At 36.3% G+C, this 22,102-nt stretch overlaps 1 protein-coding gene across 2 annotated transcripts in view; it reads right to left on the bottom strand.

The window, feature by feature from the left end:
* MANEA (mannosidase endo-alpha) overlaps positions 1–22,102 on the bottom strand; it is an 80,591-nt gene that overhangs the window by 26,027 nt on the left and 32,462 nt on the right. For both annotated transcript variants that reach the window (XM_032858148.1, XM_032858149.1), the window contains exon 3: positions 2,548–2,657. In XM_032858148.1, the coding sequence (XP_032714039.1) occupies positions 2,548–2,657 (110 nt within the window). The remainder of the gene's footprint in view (positions 1–2,547; positions 2,658–22,102) is intronic.

The raw sequence follows: 22,102 nt of genomic DNA, 5'->3' as shown, positions 1-22,102 counted from the left end.
TGACTATTCCAATGACATTTTCAACAGAAATGGAACAAATATTCCTAAAACTTGTAGGGAACCATGAGAACCAAAGCAATTTTGAGAAAGGAAAAAGAAACCTGGAAGTATCAAGGTCCCTAACTTCAAATTGTATAACAAAGGTACAGTAATCAAAACAGTATGGTACTTGCAAAAACACAAACAAAAAAACAAAACCAGAAGCAGATCAATGGAACATACAGAATAGAAAGCCACTCCCCCCAACCAAAAAAAAAAAAAAATCATGTAGATATCATCAATTAATCTTCAACAACAGAGCCAAGAATATATATACACAATGGGGAAAGGCCAATCTCTTCAACAAATTGTGTTTCGAAAACTGGACAGCTACATGCAAAAAAATGTAACTGAACCACTAAATCACACCATATACAAAATTAACTTAAATGGATTAAAATCTTAAACATAAGTCTAGAAAGTATAAAACTTTTGGAATACAACATTGGTGATAAACTCCTTGACAAAGGTATTAGTGATAATTTTTTGGATTTGACACCAAAAGGCAAAGGCTACAAAAGCAAAAATAAACAAGTGGGACTACATCAAACTAAAAAGCTTCTGCACAACAATGTGAAAGGCAACCTAGGAAATAGGAGAAAATATCTGCATATCATATATCTGATAAGGAGTTAATATCCAAAATCAATTTTAAAAAGCATACAATCTAATTTTAAAAGGGGCAGAAGTTCAGAATATTTTTCCTAAGAAGATATCTGGATGGCCAACAGGTACCCGAAGACATGCTCATCCTCACTCATTATCAGGGAAATGCAAATCAAACCACAATGAGATACACCTCACACCTACTAGGATAGCTATTATCAAAAGACAAGAAATAACCAGTGTTGGGAGCACATGGGTTGCTCAGTCAGTCGCACATCCAGCTTTTGGTTTCTGTCCAATCATGATCTCAGGATCATGGGATCAAGTCCCCCAGAAGGATCTATGCTCCACGTGGAGTTGAGATGCTCCTTCTCTCCCTCTGCCCCTAGCCCCACCCATGGACACACAGGCCCTCCCTTTCTCTCCAAAATAAATCAATCTTCAAGAAATAACAAGTGTTGGAGAGGATGGGGAGAAAAGAGAACCCTTGTGCACTGTTGGTGGGAATATAAATTGATGCAGCCACTATGGAAAACACTATGGAAGTACTTTAAAGAATTAAAAACAAAACCACATAGGGGGAGACAAACCATGAGACTGCGGACTCTGAGAAACAAACTGAGGGTTTTGGAGGAGACGGGCATGGGGGTTTGGGTGAGCCTCGTGGTGGGTATTACCGAGGGCACGTATTGCATGGAGCACTGGGTGTGGTGCATAAGCAATGATTTTTGGAACACTGAAAAAACAAAACAAAACAAAAACAAACAAACAATAAACTACATATGATCCAGCAGTTCCCCTTCGGTTATTTATCCAAAGAAAACAAAACAAGTTCAAAAAAATACTGATGTTTACTTCACAATTACAAGTGTACCTCAGACATTACAGGTTCGGTTCCAGACCACACAATAAAGTGAATATTGCAAAAAAGTGAGTCAAATGAATTTTTTGGCTTCCCAGTGCATTCAAAGTTCATCTTACACTATGCTGTAGTCTGTTAAGTTTGTAATAGCATTATGTCTAAAACACTATGTATCTTAATTAAAAGACACTTTATTTCTAAAAAATGCTAGCCATCATTTGATCTTTCAGCAAGTCATAATCACTCATCACAGACTGCCTTAAGATACATAATGAAAAAGTTTGCAATACTGTACGAATTACCAAAATGTGACACAGAACATGAAGCAAATGCTGTTGGAAAAATGCCAGTATATTTGCTATATGAAGTTTTGTCCCAAAACTGCAATTTTTTTAAAAATGCAGTATGTGCAAAGCACAAAATCTAAATGCAACAAAATGAGGTGTGCCTCATTCACAATAGCCAAGAACTGGAAATAACCTAAATGTCCGTTAATGGATGGAAAAATAAAATGTGGCCTATACAGACGGCAAATATTATTGTGCCACAAAAAGAAGGAAATCTCACCATTTGCTACAACATAGATGGACCTTGAGGACATTATGTTATGTGAAATAAGCCTGGCAAAGACAAATATCCTATGATCTCACTTACATGTGGAATTGAAAAAAAAAACAAACACCTCATAGATATAGATAACAGATGTATGGTTGTCTGAGGTGGGGGTGGGGAAGGGGTGAAATGGGTGAAGATGGTTAAAAGGTACAACTTCCAGTCATAAAAAAAAAAAAACAAAAAAAACTAGGTATATAATGTACAGCATAGTCACTACAGTTAATATTGTATGATGCATTTGAAAGCCACTAAGAGAACAGATCTAAAAATTCTTAACACAGGAAAAAATTGGTAATTGCGTAATGAATATTAACTAGACTTATTGTGATGATCACTTCACAAAATAAACACACCAAATCATTATGTTGAACACCTGAAACTAATGTAATATGTCTACGATATCTCAAAAAAATAAAATGAAATACCTTCAAATTATATTTATGAGCTTTATCCAAAATAGTTGGTACCAAGTCATCAGTATTTTCTCCATTCTCATCATTTGTACCAGGTGGGTACCATGATAGGGCTAGTACACCTAAAAGAAAAGACCAAAAAGAAAAATAAATACAGAAGTGGGAGTAATTGGAGATATTCTTAAAAAAAAAAAAAAAAAAAAAAGAAGAAAAAATTAAGGAGGCAGAATAAGACCAAATTGTTAACAGCAAAAAAGAAACGCATCCTCATAAGTTGTTTTATTACTTTACTCGATAGGATCTATGGTTATTTGATTACTTTATATTGTTATATTTATGAATTCTTTATCAAGTATGAATATATTTAAGTTAATAGGTTTTACTTTCCAGATTAGGTTTACAGAAAAATTGCACAGAAAGTACAGTTTCCATATATTCTCCTCTTACATACCTGCTCCCCAACCCACATACAGTTCTTGTTATTAATATCTTGCATTTATACGATACACACACACACACACACACATATATATATATAATTTGTTATATGTGATGAATCAATACTGGCACATCAACATTATATATATGTGTGTGTGTATACATATATGCATACATATATGTATGTATATATGTACATATATATATGAGTGTATTTGTTACATGTGATGAACCAATATTGATGTATCATTATTAACCATAGCCCACAATTTAGATGAGGGCTCACTCTTTGTGATGTACAACTGTACGGCTTCTGACAAAAGCATATGTGCCCACCATTCAGTATCATGCAGATTAGTTTTACAGACCTCAGAACCCACTGAAATCCATCTATTTATCCCTCCTCTCTCACTCCTCTCTCAATCCCCTGGATAATAATTGATCTTTTCAGTATCTCTATTGTTTTGTCTTTTCCACAATGCTATCTAGGTGGAATCCTACCAGTAACTTTTTCAGACTGGCTTCTTACACTTAGCAATACATAATAAAGGCTCATTTATATCTTTTTGTATATTTATAGATCATTCTTTTTACTGCTGCATGATAACTCATTGCATGGATGTACGACAATTTATCCATTCACTTACTGGAACATACCATGGATGCTCCTAATCTGGGGCAATTATGAAGATTCAAGAAAAAAAAATAGTTTCTCCTTGTAGTACTTACTTTTGAAATGACACATTACAAAATAAGTTTTAGAAACATAAGCCCACAGGGGGAAAAAAAAAAAAACAACAAAACTTACTTTGAAGGCATATTTGAAATCAACTATCAAAGCCTCACTTATATATGAAGAAATGAGAGACCAATAGAAAAAGCTGCTTATTTCTATATCAACCAACAGACTTTTTAAGGCATGGACAAAAATACAATGGTACGAAAACAGAAGCATGTGGAAATATAGGAACTACAAGGTTAGAAACTGGCAGAGAACTAAATTATAATACTTAAACTTTACAGTCAACCTGCCATGTACAGAACAGCCCCATCTAGAGAAACAAAACAGAACTTTCGAAAAAAGATGTCTATGTCCTCTATCCACTCTGAAAATAAGATAGCAATAAGAACATGAGAAGTAGAAAAAGCATCTATAATACATAAAGTGCTTTAGAGAAGCTTATGATTAGCCATGAAGGGAGTCTATTATATAGAGAAAAATGACGGTAAGAAAAGTGGAAACAGTTGATCAAACATCTAAGCTGCCTAAGAGTCTAGCTTATAAAAAGAACAGTACCAATGGAGAGCCACAGTAAAACAACAACAACAACAAAAAAAACTCAATATAACTTAGGTAAAAATCCTACCAAAAAAAAAACGTTGAGACAAAATAGTAAAGAAAGGACATATAAAAGAAAGATTATGCCATGAAGCCTATGAAAATTGTAAGCATATCATTCTTCCATGAAATTCAAAACAAAAGATTCCTGTTTCTAGCAATAGATTAGGTCACACAGACCAACATTTCCATGAAAAAAATATTAAAATATGGATTACAAAAAACTTCTTAGCCAAAGAGCTGAAGAGTTAGGGATTAGCTGTCCAAATTGAGGCAAAAAACATGAAATGAGCAAGGAAGACAATCTTCCCAAAACATAATTGGCAGAAGTAAACCAACCATCAAAAACAGTGGATAAAGTCCCAGGTTGACAGCGCTTGGGAAATTCTCTAGCTTTACAGTGAGTAGTGTTTTCTACTGTATTGAACAACACAGATAAAGAACATTTTCATTATCACACTAAGTTCTACTGGACAGTATTGCTAGATTGCTGATTCTCATAATACGCTAATCATTTCATTTTTATCTACTGATTTTTCTTCCTCCTTATTCTCACTGAAGTTATACTCTAAGGCTTGAAGAAAATGTTCTTTGTTCTTCATAGTTTCAGCTTTTTATTGTATCAAATTATCATTTCCAAATGTCTAATTCTATCTCCATACTGTGCTCCACAATCTAATTTTTCCTTGTACAGTATCTTTTGGACTATATCACTCCTGAGTTCTGAATAAGTAATGGCCTGGGAAACAAGTCAGTGATGGTCCTCCTCAGGAGGAAGACTGGACCACTTACAATGGTTATGAATCATCACAGTAACCAGAAGTTTCTCTAACACAAACTAAATATCATTTATAAGTAAGATTACTGCATATTTCTACTATCTCACTTGTGTAGTGAAAAGGGATATTCTTTGAGGTCTTTTCTCAGAATAGTAGCATTTCATTTTGTTATCTTAAAAACTACTTATTTATTTACTTTAGAGAGCACAAGACAGTGTGCACAAGTTGGAGGGAAGGACAGAGGGAGTGAATCTTCAAGTAGACTCCCCACTAAGCTCAGAGCCCAACAAGGGACTCGATCTCATGACTCATGAGAGTACAACCTGAACTGAAACCAAGATCAAGCACGTAAATGACTGAGCCACCCAGGCACCCCTAACATTTTATTAAATGCAGATGTCTATCAATCATGTTGTTCCTCCACAGCACACATCACAGGGCCTTCAATATAAGTGATACCCACTCTTGTGTGTGTGTGTGTGTGTGTGTGTGTGTGGGCACATGATGAATCTAAAGAGGATAATAGTTAAGAACATAAGATATGAAGTCAGACAGACCTAGAGACTCAAGTTTCCATTCTATTATTTGATAGATGTTTATGTTTAATTTAAATTTCCATTTGTAAAATGTGGATAAGTTCAGTTCATTCCCTAAAAGTGTGTTTTAAAAAGTATAGAGAATGACTTACATAGAATAAGACCCCCAAAAGTAATTACAAAGATGATAATGAAAAGATAATGGCAAATAAATTAGGATACATTTAACTCCACAGAACTTACGATAGCTTCCCTTATATTCAGGTACGTAACTTACTGTTTCCTTTAAACATATCAAACATTACTTCAAACTAAAGATTTAGCAGAAAGGCAAGCCCGGTTCCAGATATAAAATGATATTATCACTACACAAGATAACCCATGGTCAACAAAAAATATAAGGCATATAAAAAAGCAAGAAAAAAAAAAAAACTGTCAAGAGGCAATACAGGCGACAGAAGCAGACTCTGATATGAATCAGATGCTGAAATAATTAGACAAGGAATATAAAATTACTGTGATTAAAACACTAAAAGATCTAATGGTGAATGATAGCCATTATATGTCGATCATCAGGTGGGAAGTTTCAGCAGACATGAAAATTTTAAGAATCAAATAGTTCAGGGAAGATAAAGTAGGGTGACCCCAAGCTCACCTCCTCCCATGGACACACCAGTGAGATAATAGCTACATTTATGTAACTAGCTCTGAAAATGATCTGAAGACTGACAGAAAAGACCTTCCGCAGTTAATCATACACAGGGAGTCACATCAAAAAGGTAGGAGTGGTGGAGCCACAGTTGGGAATCAAAACACAGGGTGAGATTAACCACAAACAGTACTCATACTAGCAAAGAGAAGGGAGAGGATTAAACCTCACACCAGGCAAACAGAACACTGGGAAATGCCCTAGGAAGATGAGTCGCCATAACATCTGGCCTTGAAAACCAATGGGCATTAACTTCAGGAGTTTTTAGTATCAGCAAAACTTAACTCCACTTATTTTGAAAATCAGCTAGGCTTAACTTCAGGAGAGTCAGACAATGATAGGAAACAGTCCTGCATTTAAAAAGACAGAATAAAAAAAAAAAATCAACCAGAACCAAAGCATAATAGTAGCAGTTTGAAAAGTGCCTGTGGTATACATGAAGGAGAGTTACTTACTAATCTCAGAACATATGTTTGAGGGGTAGGCATCATTATGAACTTCTCTAGAAACAATAGTACTGGTGGGTGCCATTTCTCTTCCCCTCCCCAATGCTAGATAGCCAGACACTTGCAGGAGCCAGCATAACGCTACCTATCGTGCTATCACTATTTACCTACAGACCTGCTGATCCAACCCTCCTGCATTGGCAAGCATCCCACCAAAGTGGTCCTGCCCCCCCCCCCCCAATAACCTGCAAGTAGCCCCACTAGGGACCAGCACCACTCAAAAATGGTGCCTACCCTGGGGAGGGGGAAGATAATCCCATACAACAGAATGCCCACAGTTCCTGCATCAAAGATTCTTCACTGGCTGAGCAAAAAGTAAGGTTTGCTATTTGATATCCCACAGCTGTGGCAGGCTAAGTTCAGAGAGCCTGACTACTGACCCCACCAACCTATGAGACTTCTGAGGCCTCAGACTTCTCAATTGTACAAATTCTGCCTTGTTTGCCCAAAGTAGGCAAAGCAGGTCACTGCAGTTGTCTGGGCTGAAGGCAAATGCAGTTCAGTCACAACATTAGGGCACACATAGCATGCAGAGGAGACACCCCAGGAGTACCTGTTTCTGGTGACCAAGGGGGTACTGACAGGGTACCACAGGACTTCTACAGAAAGCACTACTTTTAAGACCAAGAGACATAGCTGACCTCCCTAATATATGGACACAAACAGAGAGTTAGACAAAACGAGAAGATGGAGAAATATGTTCCAAGTGAAAGAACAAGACAAATCACATCAAAAGAGTTCAATGAAACTAAGATAAGAAAATATGCCTGATAGAGAATTCAATTCAAAGTAATGGGCATAAGGATAATCACTGGAATTGACAATAGAGTAGATGAACTCAGAACTTCCAACAAAGAAATATGTAAAAAAGAACCAGTAAGGGATGTCAGCTGGGCATCTGCCTTCGGCTCAGGTCAGGATCACAGGGTCCTGGGATTGAGTCCCACATCAGGCTCCTTGCTTGGTGGGGAGCCTGCTTCTTCCTCTCCCACTCTCTCTGCTTGTTTGCACTCTTTCTCTGTCAAATAAATAAGTAAATAAATAAAATCTAAAAAAAAAACAGAGATAAAGAACTCAACTGCTAAGATTTAAAAAAAAATACATTAGAGAGAATCAACAGGTTAGAGGATGCAGAATAGATCAGTAATCTGGAAGACAGGACAATGGAAGGCAAACTAAACCAAACAAAAAAGAGAAAAGAGATTAATAAAACAGCAAGAATAGATTAAGGAAACTCATTACCAAGTGAAATAACATTTCCTATTAGAGGTAATAGGAACAGGAAAGAGAGAAGGGAGGAGAAAATTTGAAAAAAAATAAAGCTGAACACTTCCATAATGTGGGGAAGGAAAGAGATACCACATCCAAAAAGCCCACAGAGCCCCCAACAAGATGAACCCAAGGTCCACACCAAGACACATAAGGAAAATGTCAAAGAGTAATGACAGAGAATTTTAAAATCAACAAAAGAAAACAGTTATATACAAAGGAAATGCCATAAGGCTATCAGTTGATTTCTCAGCAGAAACTGTGCTGGCCAGAAACAAGTGGCATGATATATTCAAAGGGATGAAAGGGAAAAACATACTTGCAACCAAGAAGATCCAAAAAGGTTATTCAGAATAGAACAAGAGGTAGTTTTCCAAACGATAGTTAAAGGAGTGCATCACCACTAAACCAGGCTTACATGATAAACAGAGTTATTCAAATCGGAAGAAGAGAACATAATTACAGGTAGAACTATTATAAAGAAAAACATTTCACAGGTAAAAGCACACATACAGTAAAGGTATTAGATGATTCACTTATAAAGCCAGTATGGAGGTTAAGACACAGAAGCAGTAAAGTCAGTTATATTTATAAAAATCATTCAACACATATACAAAATAAAAAGATATATGACAAAATATATATAAAACAAAGGGGGAGTAAAACTTTAGTGCTTTCAGAATGTGTTTGAATTTAACCAACCATTAACATAGACGGGTATGCATGTTATATACGAACTAATGGAAACCAAATAAAAAATCTGTAACACACACACACACACACACACACACACACACAAAATCCAAGACTAACACTATGGAAGGCCATCAAACTAAATTAAGAGAGGATACAGAAAAAAACTAAAACAACAAAATATTAACAAAATGGTAATAAGTATATGCCTATCAATAATTTAAATGTCAACTGGACTAAATAAAAAACACAGGGCTACTGAATGGATAACAGAACAAGACCCATCAATATTCTGCCCACAACAGATTCACTTCAGACCTAAAGATATGCACACACTGAAAGTGAAGGAGAGCTGGAAAAACATACATCATGAAAAAAAAAAAAAAAAAAAAGAGAGAGAGAAAAGAATAAAAGAAAGCTGTGGTAGCAATACTATTGTAAGACAAAAAAAACTTAAAACAAAGACTGTAGCAAGAGACAAGGGCATTACATAATGATAAAGAGATCAACTTAACAAGAAGATATAATGACTGTAAATATCTATGCATCCAAAATAGAAGCACCTAAATATATAAGGCAAACATTAATAGACGGAGAAACTGAAAGTCTTACAATAATAGTAAAGGTCTTTAACATTTCACTTATATCAATGGATAGATAATCAAGACAGAAAATCAATGAGGAAAAAGTAGCTCTGAATGACACATTAAAGCAGATGGGAATTAACATATATAAAGAACATTCATTCTATACAAAACAAAAATATGTTCTTTTCAAATGCACATAAAACATTCTCTAAGACATATCACACAAAACAAATCTCAATATATTTAAGAAGATTAAAATCTTCTTTTGATCATAATAGTATGAAACTAGAAATCAATTACCAGAGAAAAATCTGGAAAGAACATAAACACGTGGAAGCTAAACAACATGCTACAAAACAGTGAATGAGTCAACAATGAAATCAAAGGGGAAATCAAAAAGTACACAGAGAAAAGTGAAAATGAAAATACACCAGTTCAAAATATTTGGGACACAGCAAAAGCAGTTCTGAGAAGTTTATGGCAATACAGGCCTATCTCAAGAAACAAACAAAAAAATCTCAAATAAATAACTAAACACACACTTAATAGAGCTAGAAAAAGAACAAAAATAGGCAAAAAAAAAACAGTAGAAGGAAGGAAATTACAAGTTTAGAGCAGAAATAGGTAAAATAGAGACAAAAAGAAAAACAGAAAAAAGATCAAAGAAACCAGAAACTAGTTCCTTTAACAGATAAACAAAATTGATAAACTTTTAGCCAGACTCACCAAGAAAGAGAGGACTCAAAGAAATGAAATCAGAAATGAGGGAGAAATAACCACCAATCCCTCAGAAATGTAAAGATTTATAAGAGAATATAATGAAAAATTACATACCAACAAATTGGGACAAGGGGGGCATAGGTGGCTCAGTCAGTTAAGCACCCAACTTGATTTTGGCAGAGGTCATGATCTCAGGATCAAGAGATCAAGCCTACATTGGGTTCTTCTCTGGGCATGGAGCCTGCTTAACATTTCTCCTCTATCTCTGCCCCTCCCACCATTAGCACTCTATGAAAAAAAAAAAAAAATGTCCATACCCAATGGATTCACATGTGAATTCTACCAAACATTTAAAGAAGATTTATTACTTATTTTTCTCAAAGTATTCCTCAACACAGAAGATGTAAAACTTCCAGATTCATTCTACGAGGCCAGCATTATCTTGATACCAAAACTGGAAAAAGACAATACACAGAAATAAAACTGGAAGCTAATATCTCTGATGACCATAGATGCAAAATACTCAACAAAATACCAGCAAACAGAATTCAGCAATGTATTAAAAGGATCATTCACCACAATCAAGTAGGATTTATTCTAGGGATGCAAGGGTGTTTCAATATGCACAAAACAATCAATGTGATACATCACACTAAGAGAAATGATAAAAATCATATGATCAGCTCAATGGATGCAGAAATAGCAAGTGACATAATAATACACTCATTCACGATAAACTCTCAACAAAGTGAGTTTAGAGGTAACATAACCTAATAAAGGCCACATATTAAAACCCACAGTTAATATCCCACTCAATGGCAAAAAACTGAAGTCTTTCCTCTATCAAGAATGAAATAAGGATGTTCACCCTCACAATTTTTATTCAGAATAGTACTGAAGTCCTAGGTGCAGTAACCAGAGAAGAAATAAAAGGTATTAAAATTGGCAAGGAAGAAGTAAAACAATCACTATTTGCATATGACGCAAAAATATACATAAATAAAATATGAATTTGCATATGATTATATGATGTGATTACTAAGAATAAATAATTCAGTAAAGTTGCAAGATAGAAGAATAATATATAGAAACCTGTTGCATATCTATATATCGATGACAATGTAGCAGAAAGAGAAATTAAGAAACTAATTTTGTTTCCAATAACACCAAAAATAATTAAAAAATCTAAGAATAAACTTAACTAAGGCGGTGAAAAACCTGTACTCTGAAACTATAAAACACGGATGAAAAAAATTAAAGAGGACACAAATAAATGGACAGGTATTCCGTGTTCATGGTTTGGAAGAATTAATATTTTTGAAATGTCCAGGAGCATCTAGGTGGCTCAGTCAGTTAAGTGTCTGTCTTCAGCTTGGGTCATGATCTCAGGGTCCTGGGATCGAGCCATGCATCAGGCTCCCTATTCAGCAGGGAGCCTGCTTCTCCCTCTCCCAGTCCCTCGCTTGTGTTTTCTCTCTTGCTGCATCTCTCTCTGTCAAATAAATAAATAAAATCTTTAAAAAAAAAAAAAAGAAAGAAAAAGAAAAAAAGAAAGTGAAATGTCCGTATTAACCAAAGCAATCTACAGACTCAATGCAAACTCTATCAAAACACCAACAGCATTTTTCACAGAACTGAAACAAGTAATCCTAAAATTTGTATAGAACCATAAGACCTCAAGGGGCCAAAGCAATCCTGTGAAAGTAGAATTAAGTTGAAGGTATCACAATCCCAGATTTCAAAATATACTACACAAAGCTGTGGTAATCAAAACAGTATGGTATTGGCCAAAAATGAGACACATAAATGAATGGGATTGAATAGAGAGCCCAGAACTAAACCCCTGTTTATATGGTCAATTAGTCTATAACAAATGTGGCAAGGACATACAACTGTAAAAAGAAAGACTTTGCAATAAATTGTGCTGGTAAAGCTAGACAGCTACATGTAAAGTAATGAAACTGGATGCTTTCTCATATTATACAAAAAAATAAACTCAAAAAGGATTAAAGACCTATATGTGAGACCTGCAACTATATCTCTCCCTAAAAGAAAATAGCAATCTCTTTGACGTTGTCCCTAGCAAAATTTTTCTAGTTATGTCTCCCTTGGCAAGGGAAACAAAAGCAAAAATAAACTACTGGGACTATATCAAAATAAAAAGCTTTTGCACAGCAAAGGAAACCATAAGCAAAATGAAAAGGCAACCTACTGAACAAAAGATATCTGTAAATCACATATACAACACCAGCACCACCAAAAACAAAACAAAACCTGAAAAAAATTTTTTTTTAAATTGAGCAGAAGACTTGAATATTTTTTCCTAAGAAGACACACAGATGACCATTAGACACATGAAAAGATGTTCAACTCACTAATCATCAGGGAAATGCCAGTCAAAACACCTTACATCTGACAGTATGGCTAGAATCAAAACAACGAGATATAAGTCTTGGCAAGGATGTGGGAAAAAAAGGAACCCTTGTGCACACTGATGAGACTGTAAATTGGTACAGCCACTGTGGAAAAAAGTAAGGAGGTTCCTCAAAAAATTAAAAACAGAGATACCATATGGTCAGGGTACCTGGGTGGTTCAGTCTGTTAAGCCTCTGACTTCAGCTCAGGTCACGATCTCAGGGTCCTGGGACTGAGTCCCACATTAGGCTCCCTGCTCAGTCAGGAGTCTGTTCCTCCTTCTAAATCTTAAAAAATATCCAGAAATGACCCAGAAATCCTACTACTGGGTATTTATGCACAGAAAACAAAAACACTAATTTAAGAAGATATATGCACCCCTATGTTTATTGCAGCATTATTTACAATAGCCAAAATACAGAGGCAGACCAAGTGTCCATCAACAGATAAACTGCTAAAGAAGATATGGTGTGTGTATATATGTATAACACAAAATGGAATATTATCCAGCCATAAAAAAAATGAGATCTCACCATTTGCAACAATATGGATGGACCTAGAGGGTATTATGTGAAATGAAATAAGTCAGGCAGTCAAATACCATGGGACGTCAGTTATATGTGGAACCTAAAAAAAAATAAATGAACAACAAACAAAGCAGAAACAGACCCATAAATATAGAGAATAAATTGGTGGTTGCCTGATGGGAGGAATGTGGGGGATAGTTGAAATGGATAAGAGGTATTAAGAAGTGCAAACTTAAAGTTAAGGAATAAGTAAGTCACAGAGATGGAAGATATAGCATAGGGAATGTCAATAATATTCTAATAACATTTTAAAGTGACAGATGGTGACCACACTTACGGTAGCACTAAGTAATATATGATACATTGAACCAATATTTTGTAAATCTTAAACAAATACAACATTGTATGTTAATTATACTTCAATAAAAAGAATCAAGTAGAAATACTGGAAATGAAAAATGTTAAAAGATGAAGAATACCTTCAACAGACTCATGAACAGACTGAACTGAGCTGAGGAAAAGAGGTATCTTCAAGTAAGTCATAAAAAATTACAAAAATTAAAATAGAATAAGATTAAAACAAAATATCCAACATCCAACAGCGCTAGGATAAACATCAATATTCTATCATACATGTAATTAAAAACTCAGAAGAGGTAGAAGGTATATGTGTCAAAATAATTGCTGGAGGGAGGAGTCGAGATGACAGAAGTAGCAGGCTGAGACGACATCAGGTAGTAGGAGATCAGCTAGATAGCTTAGAAAACCATTCCAAACACCTACAAATCCAACAGGAGATCGAAGAGAAGAAGAGCAACAATTCTAGAAACAGAAAATTGACCATTTTCTGAAAGATAGGACTGGCGGAGAAGTGAATCCAAAGCGATGGGAAGCTAGACTTCGTGGGAGGGGCCAGCTCCCATCAAGCAGCGGAGCAACGGAGCAAAAATCAGGATTTTAAAAGTCTGCTTCACTGAGGGACATCACTCCAGAGGCTAAACCGGGGTGAAGCCCATGCGGGGACAACGTGGCCCCAGGTCCCGTGGGGTCACAGAAGGATTGGGGGTGTCTGAGTGTCACAGAGCTTGCAGGTATTAGATTGGGGAAGCCAGCTACAGAGACAGAGCCGAGGAGTGAGCTCTCAACTCAGGGTTACTTTGAACCCTAATCCGTGGCACAGGCCACTGCTCTGTGAGTGGGGTCGCCACAAGGAGGGGAGACCCTCCCTGGAAGAGCTCAGGCATCTGCGGGGTTTGAAGACTCCAGGCATAGCTGTGTGCCAGAGACAGAGATGCTTGGTCACAGGCTGGGTGAGCTTGGAGTGCAGCCAGAGGCTAGGAAGATGCGAGTGATTGAGTGCTTTTCTCCAAGCGTGGGCGGAGGTCAGGGAGACGGGAGTGACAGAGTGCTTTTCTCTGAGGGCGAACTGAGGAGTGGGGCCCCAAGCTCTCGGCTCCTCCAGGCCAGAGACTGGGAGGCTACCATTTTCATTCCCATCCTCCAGAACTCTACGGAAAGCATTCAGGGAACAAAAGCTCCTGAAAGCGAACCCGAGCAGATTACTCAGCCCGGACCCTGGTAAGGGTGGTGCAATTCCGCCTGGGACAAAGACACTTGAGAATCACTACAACAGGCCCCTCCCCCAGAAGATCAAAAAGAAATCCAGCCAAGACCAAGTTCACTTACCAAGGAGAACACCGAAATTCCAGAGGAGGAGAAAGCAAAGCATGGAATTCATGGCTTTCTCCACATGAATCTTTAGTCTTGCAAAGTTAATTAATTTTTTTTTAATTTTATTTTTTTTCTTCTGCTAAATTTTTTTAAACTTTTACCCTTTCGTCTTTTAACGTTTTTAAACTAGTTTATCTTAATACCTTTCATAAAAAAAATCTTTTGTGAACCTTCATTATTATAGTTACATTTTATCCTTCATTGTATCGAACTTTATTTTTTGTATACACATAGGGTTATTTATTCTAAAAAATTTGGGGTACAACTTCTTCTAATAGATCAAAATACACCCGAAATGTAGCACTGGGCTTGTTCAAGTCTCCAGCCTGAGCAAATTCTCTCCACTTTCTTTTTCTTTATTCTCCCAACCCACTTACTTTATCAACTCCTTTTTTAGAAATAAAAAACAAAAACAAAAACAAAAAAAAAACTTTTCATCTCTATACTCATATTCCATCCCTCGACTATGTTTACCCTTATATATGTTTTTCATTCTTTAAAAATTTGGGAGGAAGTTTCTTCTAAGAGACCACAATACTCCCAAAATTAAGTGGGTGACCCTGTTCTAGTCACCAGTCTAACGTACATATATTCTTTTTAATATATTTTTTTTTCCTGAACTTTTTACCCCCTTTCTCACCCCCACGATTTGGAATCTCTTCTGATTTCGTTATGCACATTTTCCTGGGGTCTTTGCCACCCTTTTAGTATTTTATTTGCTCCTTCATATATTCTTACCTGGACAAAATGACATGGCAGAAAAACTCGCCACAAAAAAAGAAAAAGGCAGTACCAAAGGCTAGGGACCTAATCAATATGGACACTGGTAATATGTCAGATCTAGAGTTCAGAATGACGATTCTCAAGGTTCTAGCTAGGCTCGAAAAAGGCATGGAAGATATTAGAGAAACCCTGATCGGAGAAATTAAAGCCCTTTCTGGAGAAATAAGAGAAATAAAATCTAACCAAGATGAAATAAAAAAAAAATATTAATGAGGTGCAATCAAAAATGGAGGTTCTTACTGCTAGAATAAATGAGGCAGAAGAAAGAATTAGTGATATAGAAGACCAAATGACAGAAAATAAAGAAGCTAAGCAAAAGCGAGACAAACAACTACTGCACCACGAGGGGAGAATTTGAGAAATAAGTGATACCATAAGACGAAAAATATTAGAATAATTGGGATTCCAGAAGAAGAAGAAAGAGGGGAGCAGAAGGTATATTGGAGCGAATTATTGTACATAATTTTCGTAATATGGCAACGGGAACAAGCATCAAAATCCAGGAGGTGCAGAGAACCCCACTCACAATCAATAAGAATAGGTCCATACCCCGACATCTAATAGTAAAATATACAAGTCTTAGCAACAAAGAGAAAATCCTGAAAGCAGCACAGGACAAGAAGTTTGTAACATACAATGGTAAAAATATTAGATTGGCAGCGGACTTATCCACAGAGACCTGGCAGGCCAGAAAGAGCTGGCATGATATATTCAGAGTACTAAACGAAAAAACATGCAGCCAAGAATACTATATCCAGTTAGGCTATCATTGAAAATAGAAGGAGAGATTAAAAGCTTCCAGGACAAACAAAAACTGAAAGAATTTGCAAACACCAAACCAGCTCTACATGAAATATTGAAAGGGGTCCTCTAAGCAAAGACAGACCCTAAAAGTACTAGATCAGAAAGAAACAGAGACAATATACAGTACAGTCACCTTACAGGCAATACAATGGCACTAAATTCATATCTCTCAATAGTTACCCTGAATGTTAATGGGCTAAATGCCCCCAATAAAAAGACACAGAGTATCAGAATGGATGAAAATTACAAAACCCATCAATATGCTGCCAGTAGGAAACTCATTTTAGACCCAAAGACACCTCCAGTTTTAAGTGAGGGGGTGGAAAACAATTTACCATGCTAATGGACATCAAAAGAAAGCTGGGGTGGCAATCCTTGTATCAGATCAATTAGATTTTAAGCCAAAGACTATAATAAGATATGAGGAAGGACACTATATCATACTCAAAGGGTCTTTCCAACAAGAAGATCTAACAATTTTAAATATCTATGCCCCTAACGTGGGAGCAACCAACTATATAAACCAATTAATAACAAAATCAAAGAAACACATCAACAATAATACAATAATCGTAGGGGACTCTAACACTCCCTGCACTGAAATGGACAGATCATTCAAGCAAAAGATCAACAAGGAAATAAAGGCCTTAAATGACACACTGGACCAGATGGACATCACAGATATATTCAGAACATCCCATCCCAAAGCAACAGAATACACATTCTTCTCTACTGCACATGGAACATTCTCCAGAATAGATCACATCCTGCATCATAAATCAGGTCTCAACCTATATCAAAAGACTGGGATCATTCCTTGCATATTTTCAGACCACAATGCTCTGAAGCTAGAAATCAATCACAAGAGGAAATTTGGAAAGAACCCAAATACATGGAGACTAAACAGCATCCTTTTAAAGAATGAATGGGTCAACCAGGAAATTAGAGAAGAATTGAAAAAATTGATGTTAACAAATGATAATGAAAACACAATAATTCAAAATCTGTGGGACACAGCAAAGGCAGTCCTGAGAGGAAAATATATAGTGATACAAGCATTTCTCAAGAAACAAGAAAGGTCTCAAATACACAACCTAACCCTACATATAAAGGAGCTTTAGAAAGAACAACAAAGAAAGCCTAAACCCAGCAGGAGAAGAGAAATAATAAAGATCACAGCAGACATCAGTGAAATAGAAACAAACAAAAAAAAGCCAAAAACAAACAACAACACACACACACAAAAAAACAATAGAACAAATCAATGAAACTAGGAGCTGGTTCTTTGAAAGAATTAATAAGATTGATAAATCCCTGGGCAGATTTATCAAAAAGAAAAGAGAAATGACCCAAATAAATAAAGTCATGAATGAAAGAAGAGAGACCACAAGCAACACCAAAGAAATGCAAACAATTATAAAAACATATGAGCAACTCTATGACAACAAATTTGACAATCTGGAAGAAATGGATACATTTCTAGAGACATACAAACTACCACAACTGAAACAGGAAGAAATAGAAAACCTGAACAGACCCATATCCAGTAAGGAGATTGAAACAGTCATCAAAAATCTCCAAACAAACAAAAGCCCAGGGCCAGATGGTTTCCCGCGGGAATTCTACCAAACATTTAAAGAAGAACTAATTCCTACTCTCCTGAAACTGTTCCAAAAAATAGAAATGGAAGGAAAACTTCCAAACTCATATTATGAGGCTAGCATCACTTGATCCCAAAACCAGAGAAGGATCCCATCAAAAAAGAGAATGACAAACCAATATCCTTGATGAACACAGATGCGAAAATTCTCACCAAAATACTAGCCAATAGGCTCCAAAAGGATTATTCACCACGACCAAGTGGGATTTATGCCAGGGATGCAAGGTTGGTTCAACATCCGCAAATCAATCAATGTGATACAATACATTAATTAAAAAAAAAAAAAAAACAAGAACCCTATGATACTCTCAATAGATGCTTAAAAAGCATTTGACAAAGTACAGCATCCCTTCCTGATCAAAACTCTTCGAAGTGCAGGGATAGAGGGCACATAGCTCATTATTCTCAAAGCCATCTATGAAAAACCCACCGCAAATATCATTCTCAATGGAGAAAAACTGAAAGCTTTTCCGCTAAGGTCAGGAACACGCCAGGGATGTCCGTTATCACCACTGCTATTCAACATAGTACTAGAAGTCCTAGCCTCAGCAATCAGACAACAAAAAGAAATTAAAGGCATCCAAATTGGCAAAGAAGAAGTCAAACTATCACTCTTTGCAGATGATATGATACTATATGTGGAAAACCCAAAAGACTCCACTCCAAAACTGCCAGAACTTGTACAGGAATTTAGTAAAGTGTCAGGATATAAAATCAATGCAGAGAAATCAGTTGCATTTCTCTACACCACCAACAAGACAAAAGAAAGAGAAATTAAGGAGTCAATCCCATTTACAATTACACACAAAACCTTATGATACCTAGGAATAAACCTAAGCAAAGAGACAAAGAATCTATACTCAGAAAACTATAAAGTACTCATGAAAGAAATTGAGGAAGACGCAAAGAAGTGGAAAAATGGGGGCACCTGGGTGGCTCAGTGGGTTAAAGCCTCTGCCTTCAGCTCAAGTCAGGATCCCAGGATCCTGGAATCAAGCCCCGCATGGGGCTTTCTGCTAAGCAGGGAGCCTGCTTTCCCTTCTCTCTCTGCCTGCCTCTCTGCCTACTTGTGATCTCTGTCAAAATAAATAAATAAAATCTTAAAAAAAAAAAAAATGAAAGGAAATGGAAAAATGTTCCATGCTCATGGCTTGGAAGAACAAATACTGTGAAAATGTCTATGCTACCAAAAGCAATCTACACATTTAATGCAATCCCTATCAAAATTCCATCCATTTTTTTCAAAGAAATGGAACAAATAATCCTAAAATTTATATGGAACCAGAAAATACCTCGAATAGCCAAAGGAATATCGAAAAAAAAAAAAAAAAAGTCAAATGTGGTGGCATCACAATTCCAGACTTCAAGCTCTATTACAAAGCTGTCATCATCAAGACAGTATGGTACTGGCACAAAAACAGACACATAGATCAATGGAACAGAATAGAGAGCCCAGAAATAGACCCTCAACTCTATGGTCAACTAATCTTCGACAAAGCAGGAAAGAATGTCCAATGGAAAAAAGACAGCCTCTTCAACAAATGGTGTTGGGAAAATTGGATAGCCACATGCAGAAAAAGGAAATTGGACCATTTCCTTACACCACACATGAAAATAGACTCAAAATGGATGAAGGACCTCAATGTGAGAAAGGAATCCATCAAAATCCTTGAGGAGAACACAGGCAGCAACCTCTTCGACCTCAGCTGCAATAACTTCTCCCTAGGAACATCGCCAAAGGCAGGCAAAGCAAGGGCAAAAATGAACTATTGGGACTTCATCAAGATCAAAACCTTTTGCACAGCAAAGGAAACAGTTAACAAAACCAAAAGACAACTGACAGAATGGGAGAAGATATTTGCAAATGACATATCCAATAAAGGGCTAGTATCCAAAATCTATAAAGAGCTTATCAAACTCAACACCCAAAGAACAAATAATCCAATCAAGAAATGGGCAGAGGACATGAACAGACATTTCTGCAAAGAAGACATCCAGATGGCCAATAGACACATGAAAAAGTGCTCCACATCACTCGGCATCAGGGAAATACAAATCAAAACCACAATGAGATACCACCTTACACCAGTCAGAATGGCTAAAATTAACAAGTCAGGAAATGACAGATACTGGCGAGGATGCGGAGAAAGGGGAACCCTCCTACACTGTTGGTGGGAATGCAAGCTGGTGCAACCACTCTGGAAAACAGCATGGAGGTTTCTCAAAATGTTGAAAATAGAGCTACCCTATGACCTAGCAATTGCACTACTGGGTATTTACCCTAAAGATACAAACGTAGTGATCCGAAGGGGCACGTGCACCCGAATGTTTATAGCAGCAATGTCCACAATAGCCAAACTATGGAAAGAACCTAGATGTCCATCAACAGATGAATGGATAAAGAAGACGTGATATATATATAATGGAATACTATGTAGCCATCAAAAGAAATGAAATCTTGCCATTTGCGATGATGTGGATGGAACTAGAGAGAATTATGCTTAGCGAAATAAGTCAATCAGAGAAAGACAACTATCATATGATCTCCCTGATATGAGGAAGGAGATGCAATGTGGGGGGCTTGGGGGGGGTAGGAAAAGAATAAATGAAACAAGATGGGATCGGGAGGGAGACAAACCATAAGAGACCCTTAATCTCACAAAGCAAACTGAGGGGGGCCAGGGGGAGGGGGGTAAGGGAGAGGGTGTTGGGGTTATGGTTATTGGGAAGAGTATGTGCTATGGTGAGTGCTGTGAAGTGTGTAAACCTGGCGATTCACAGACCTGTACCCCTTGGGCTACTAATACATTATATGTTTATAAAAAATTTTAAAAAAATTGCTATGAATTATCTAAAGTTGATGACAGACACAAAACAACAAATTCAAGAAGCTCAGAGCATTCCAAGAAAGAAAAATACGAAAACTAACACATACACGTTTAAACTGATAAAAATCAAAAACAGAGAAAACAGTTTAAAATCAGTGCAAAATGACAGAAACATACAGGAAAGTAAAGTTATGCAATGATTTGTAAAAGTTACAGTACACTTCCCATCATAAACCATGATAGAAGACAATGGAGTAACATTTTTAAAGTCCCAAAAGGAAACTAAAACCTCCAAAATCTGCCCACTGAGAATTCTATAGCAGAGGAATCATCATTAAAAAGAAATAATATAAACAATATTTGAAAGAATTCATTGCAAGCAGACCAGCTTTACGGAACATGCAAAATCTAATAAAGAGAAAATTAATATTTGTCTTTTCAATACTTTATAAGATGAATGATTGTTTAAAGCTGTTATCAACAAACTACGGCCCATAAGCCAAACCTTGCCTTTTATGTCTTCTATACATTTGTTTATATATGGTTACTTTTACAGTATAATGGCAGACTTGAGTGGTTGCAGAGACAATGTGGTCCATAAAACCAAAAATATTGCTGGTTCTTTAAAGAAGATGTTAGCCAACCTCTGATCTACAAGAAAAAGAATAGTAATAATGTATAGGATCTTCTGTGACAATTATAACAACAGCAAAAGATATAATAGGTAAGAATTGGGAATATATTGTGGTAAGGTCCTTATACTACATACAAAGTATATATTATTTGCAAGTGGACTGATGATAAAAAGGTATATTTGGTAAGTCTTATGTAAACAACTAAAAAAAGGAAAAAAATAAGCTAATATTGGAGGGCAAATGAATCATAAAAATTATTCAATTAATCCAAAAGAGCACGGGGGGGCAGGGGGGCGAAGGAACAAAGAAATGGAATAAATAGCAAGTGGCTAAAAGGACAGATTTCAATCAATATAATCATATTACTAGTCACACCGAGTACAAACAGTCTAAGCATATCCTTTTAAGGACAGAATTTTCAAAATGGATTTTTATAAAAGCAAGACCTGACCACAGACTGATTTCCTTGAACACAACTTAAGTATGAAGACAGGTCAAAAAGAATGGGAAAAGATTTACCAAACACTAATCAAAAAATGCTGGAATTGTTATATTAATGTCAGACAAAGTAGACTTTAGAAAATGAATATTCCCAGCACTAAAAAAAG

Source organism: Lontra canadensis, unplaced genomic scaffold (assembly GCF_010015895.1).
Source record: "Lontra canadensis isolate GAN:19392208 unplaced genomic scaffold, GSC_riverotter_1.0 scaffold14, whole genome shotgun sequence".
Taxonomy (NCBI): Eukaryota; Metazoa; Chordata; class Mammalia; order Carnivora; family Mustelidae; genus Lontra; species Lontra canadensis.
Note: the sequence above shows the minus strand (reverse complement) of the source record. Positions and strands in the feature narration are given on the sequence as shown.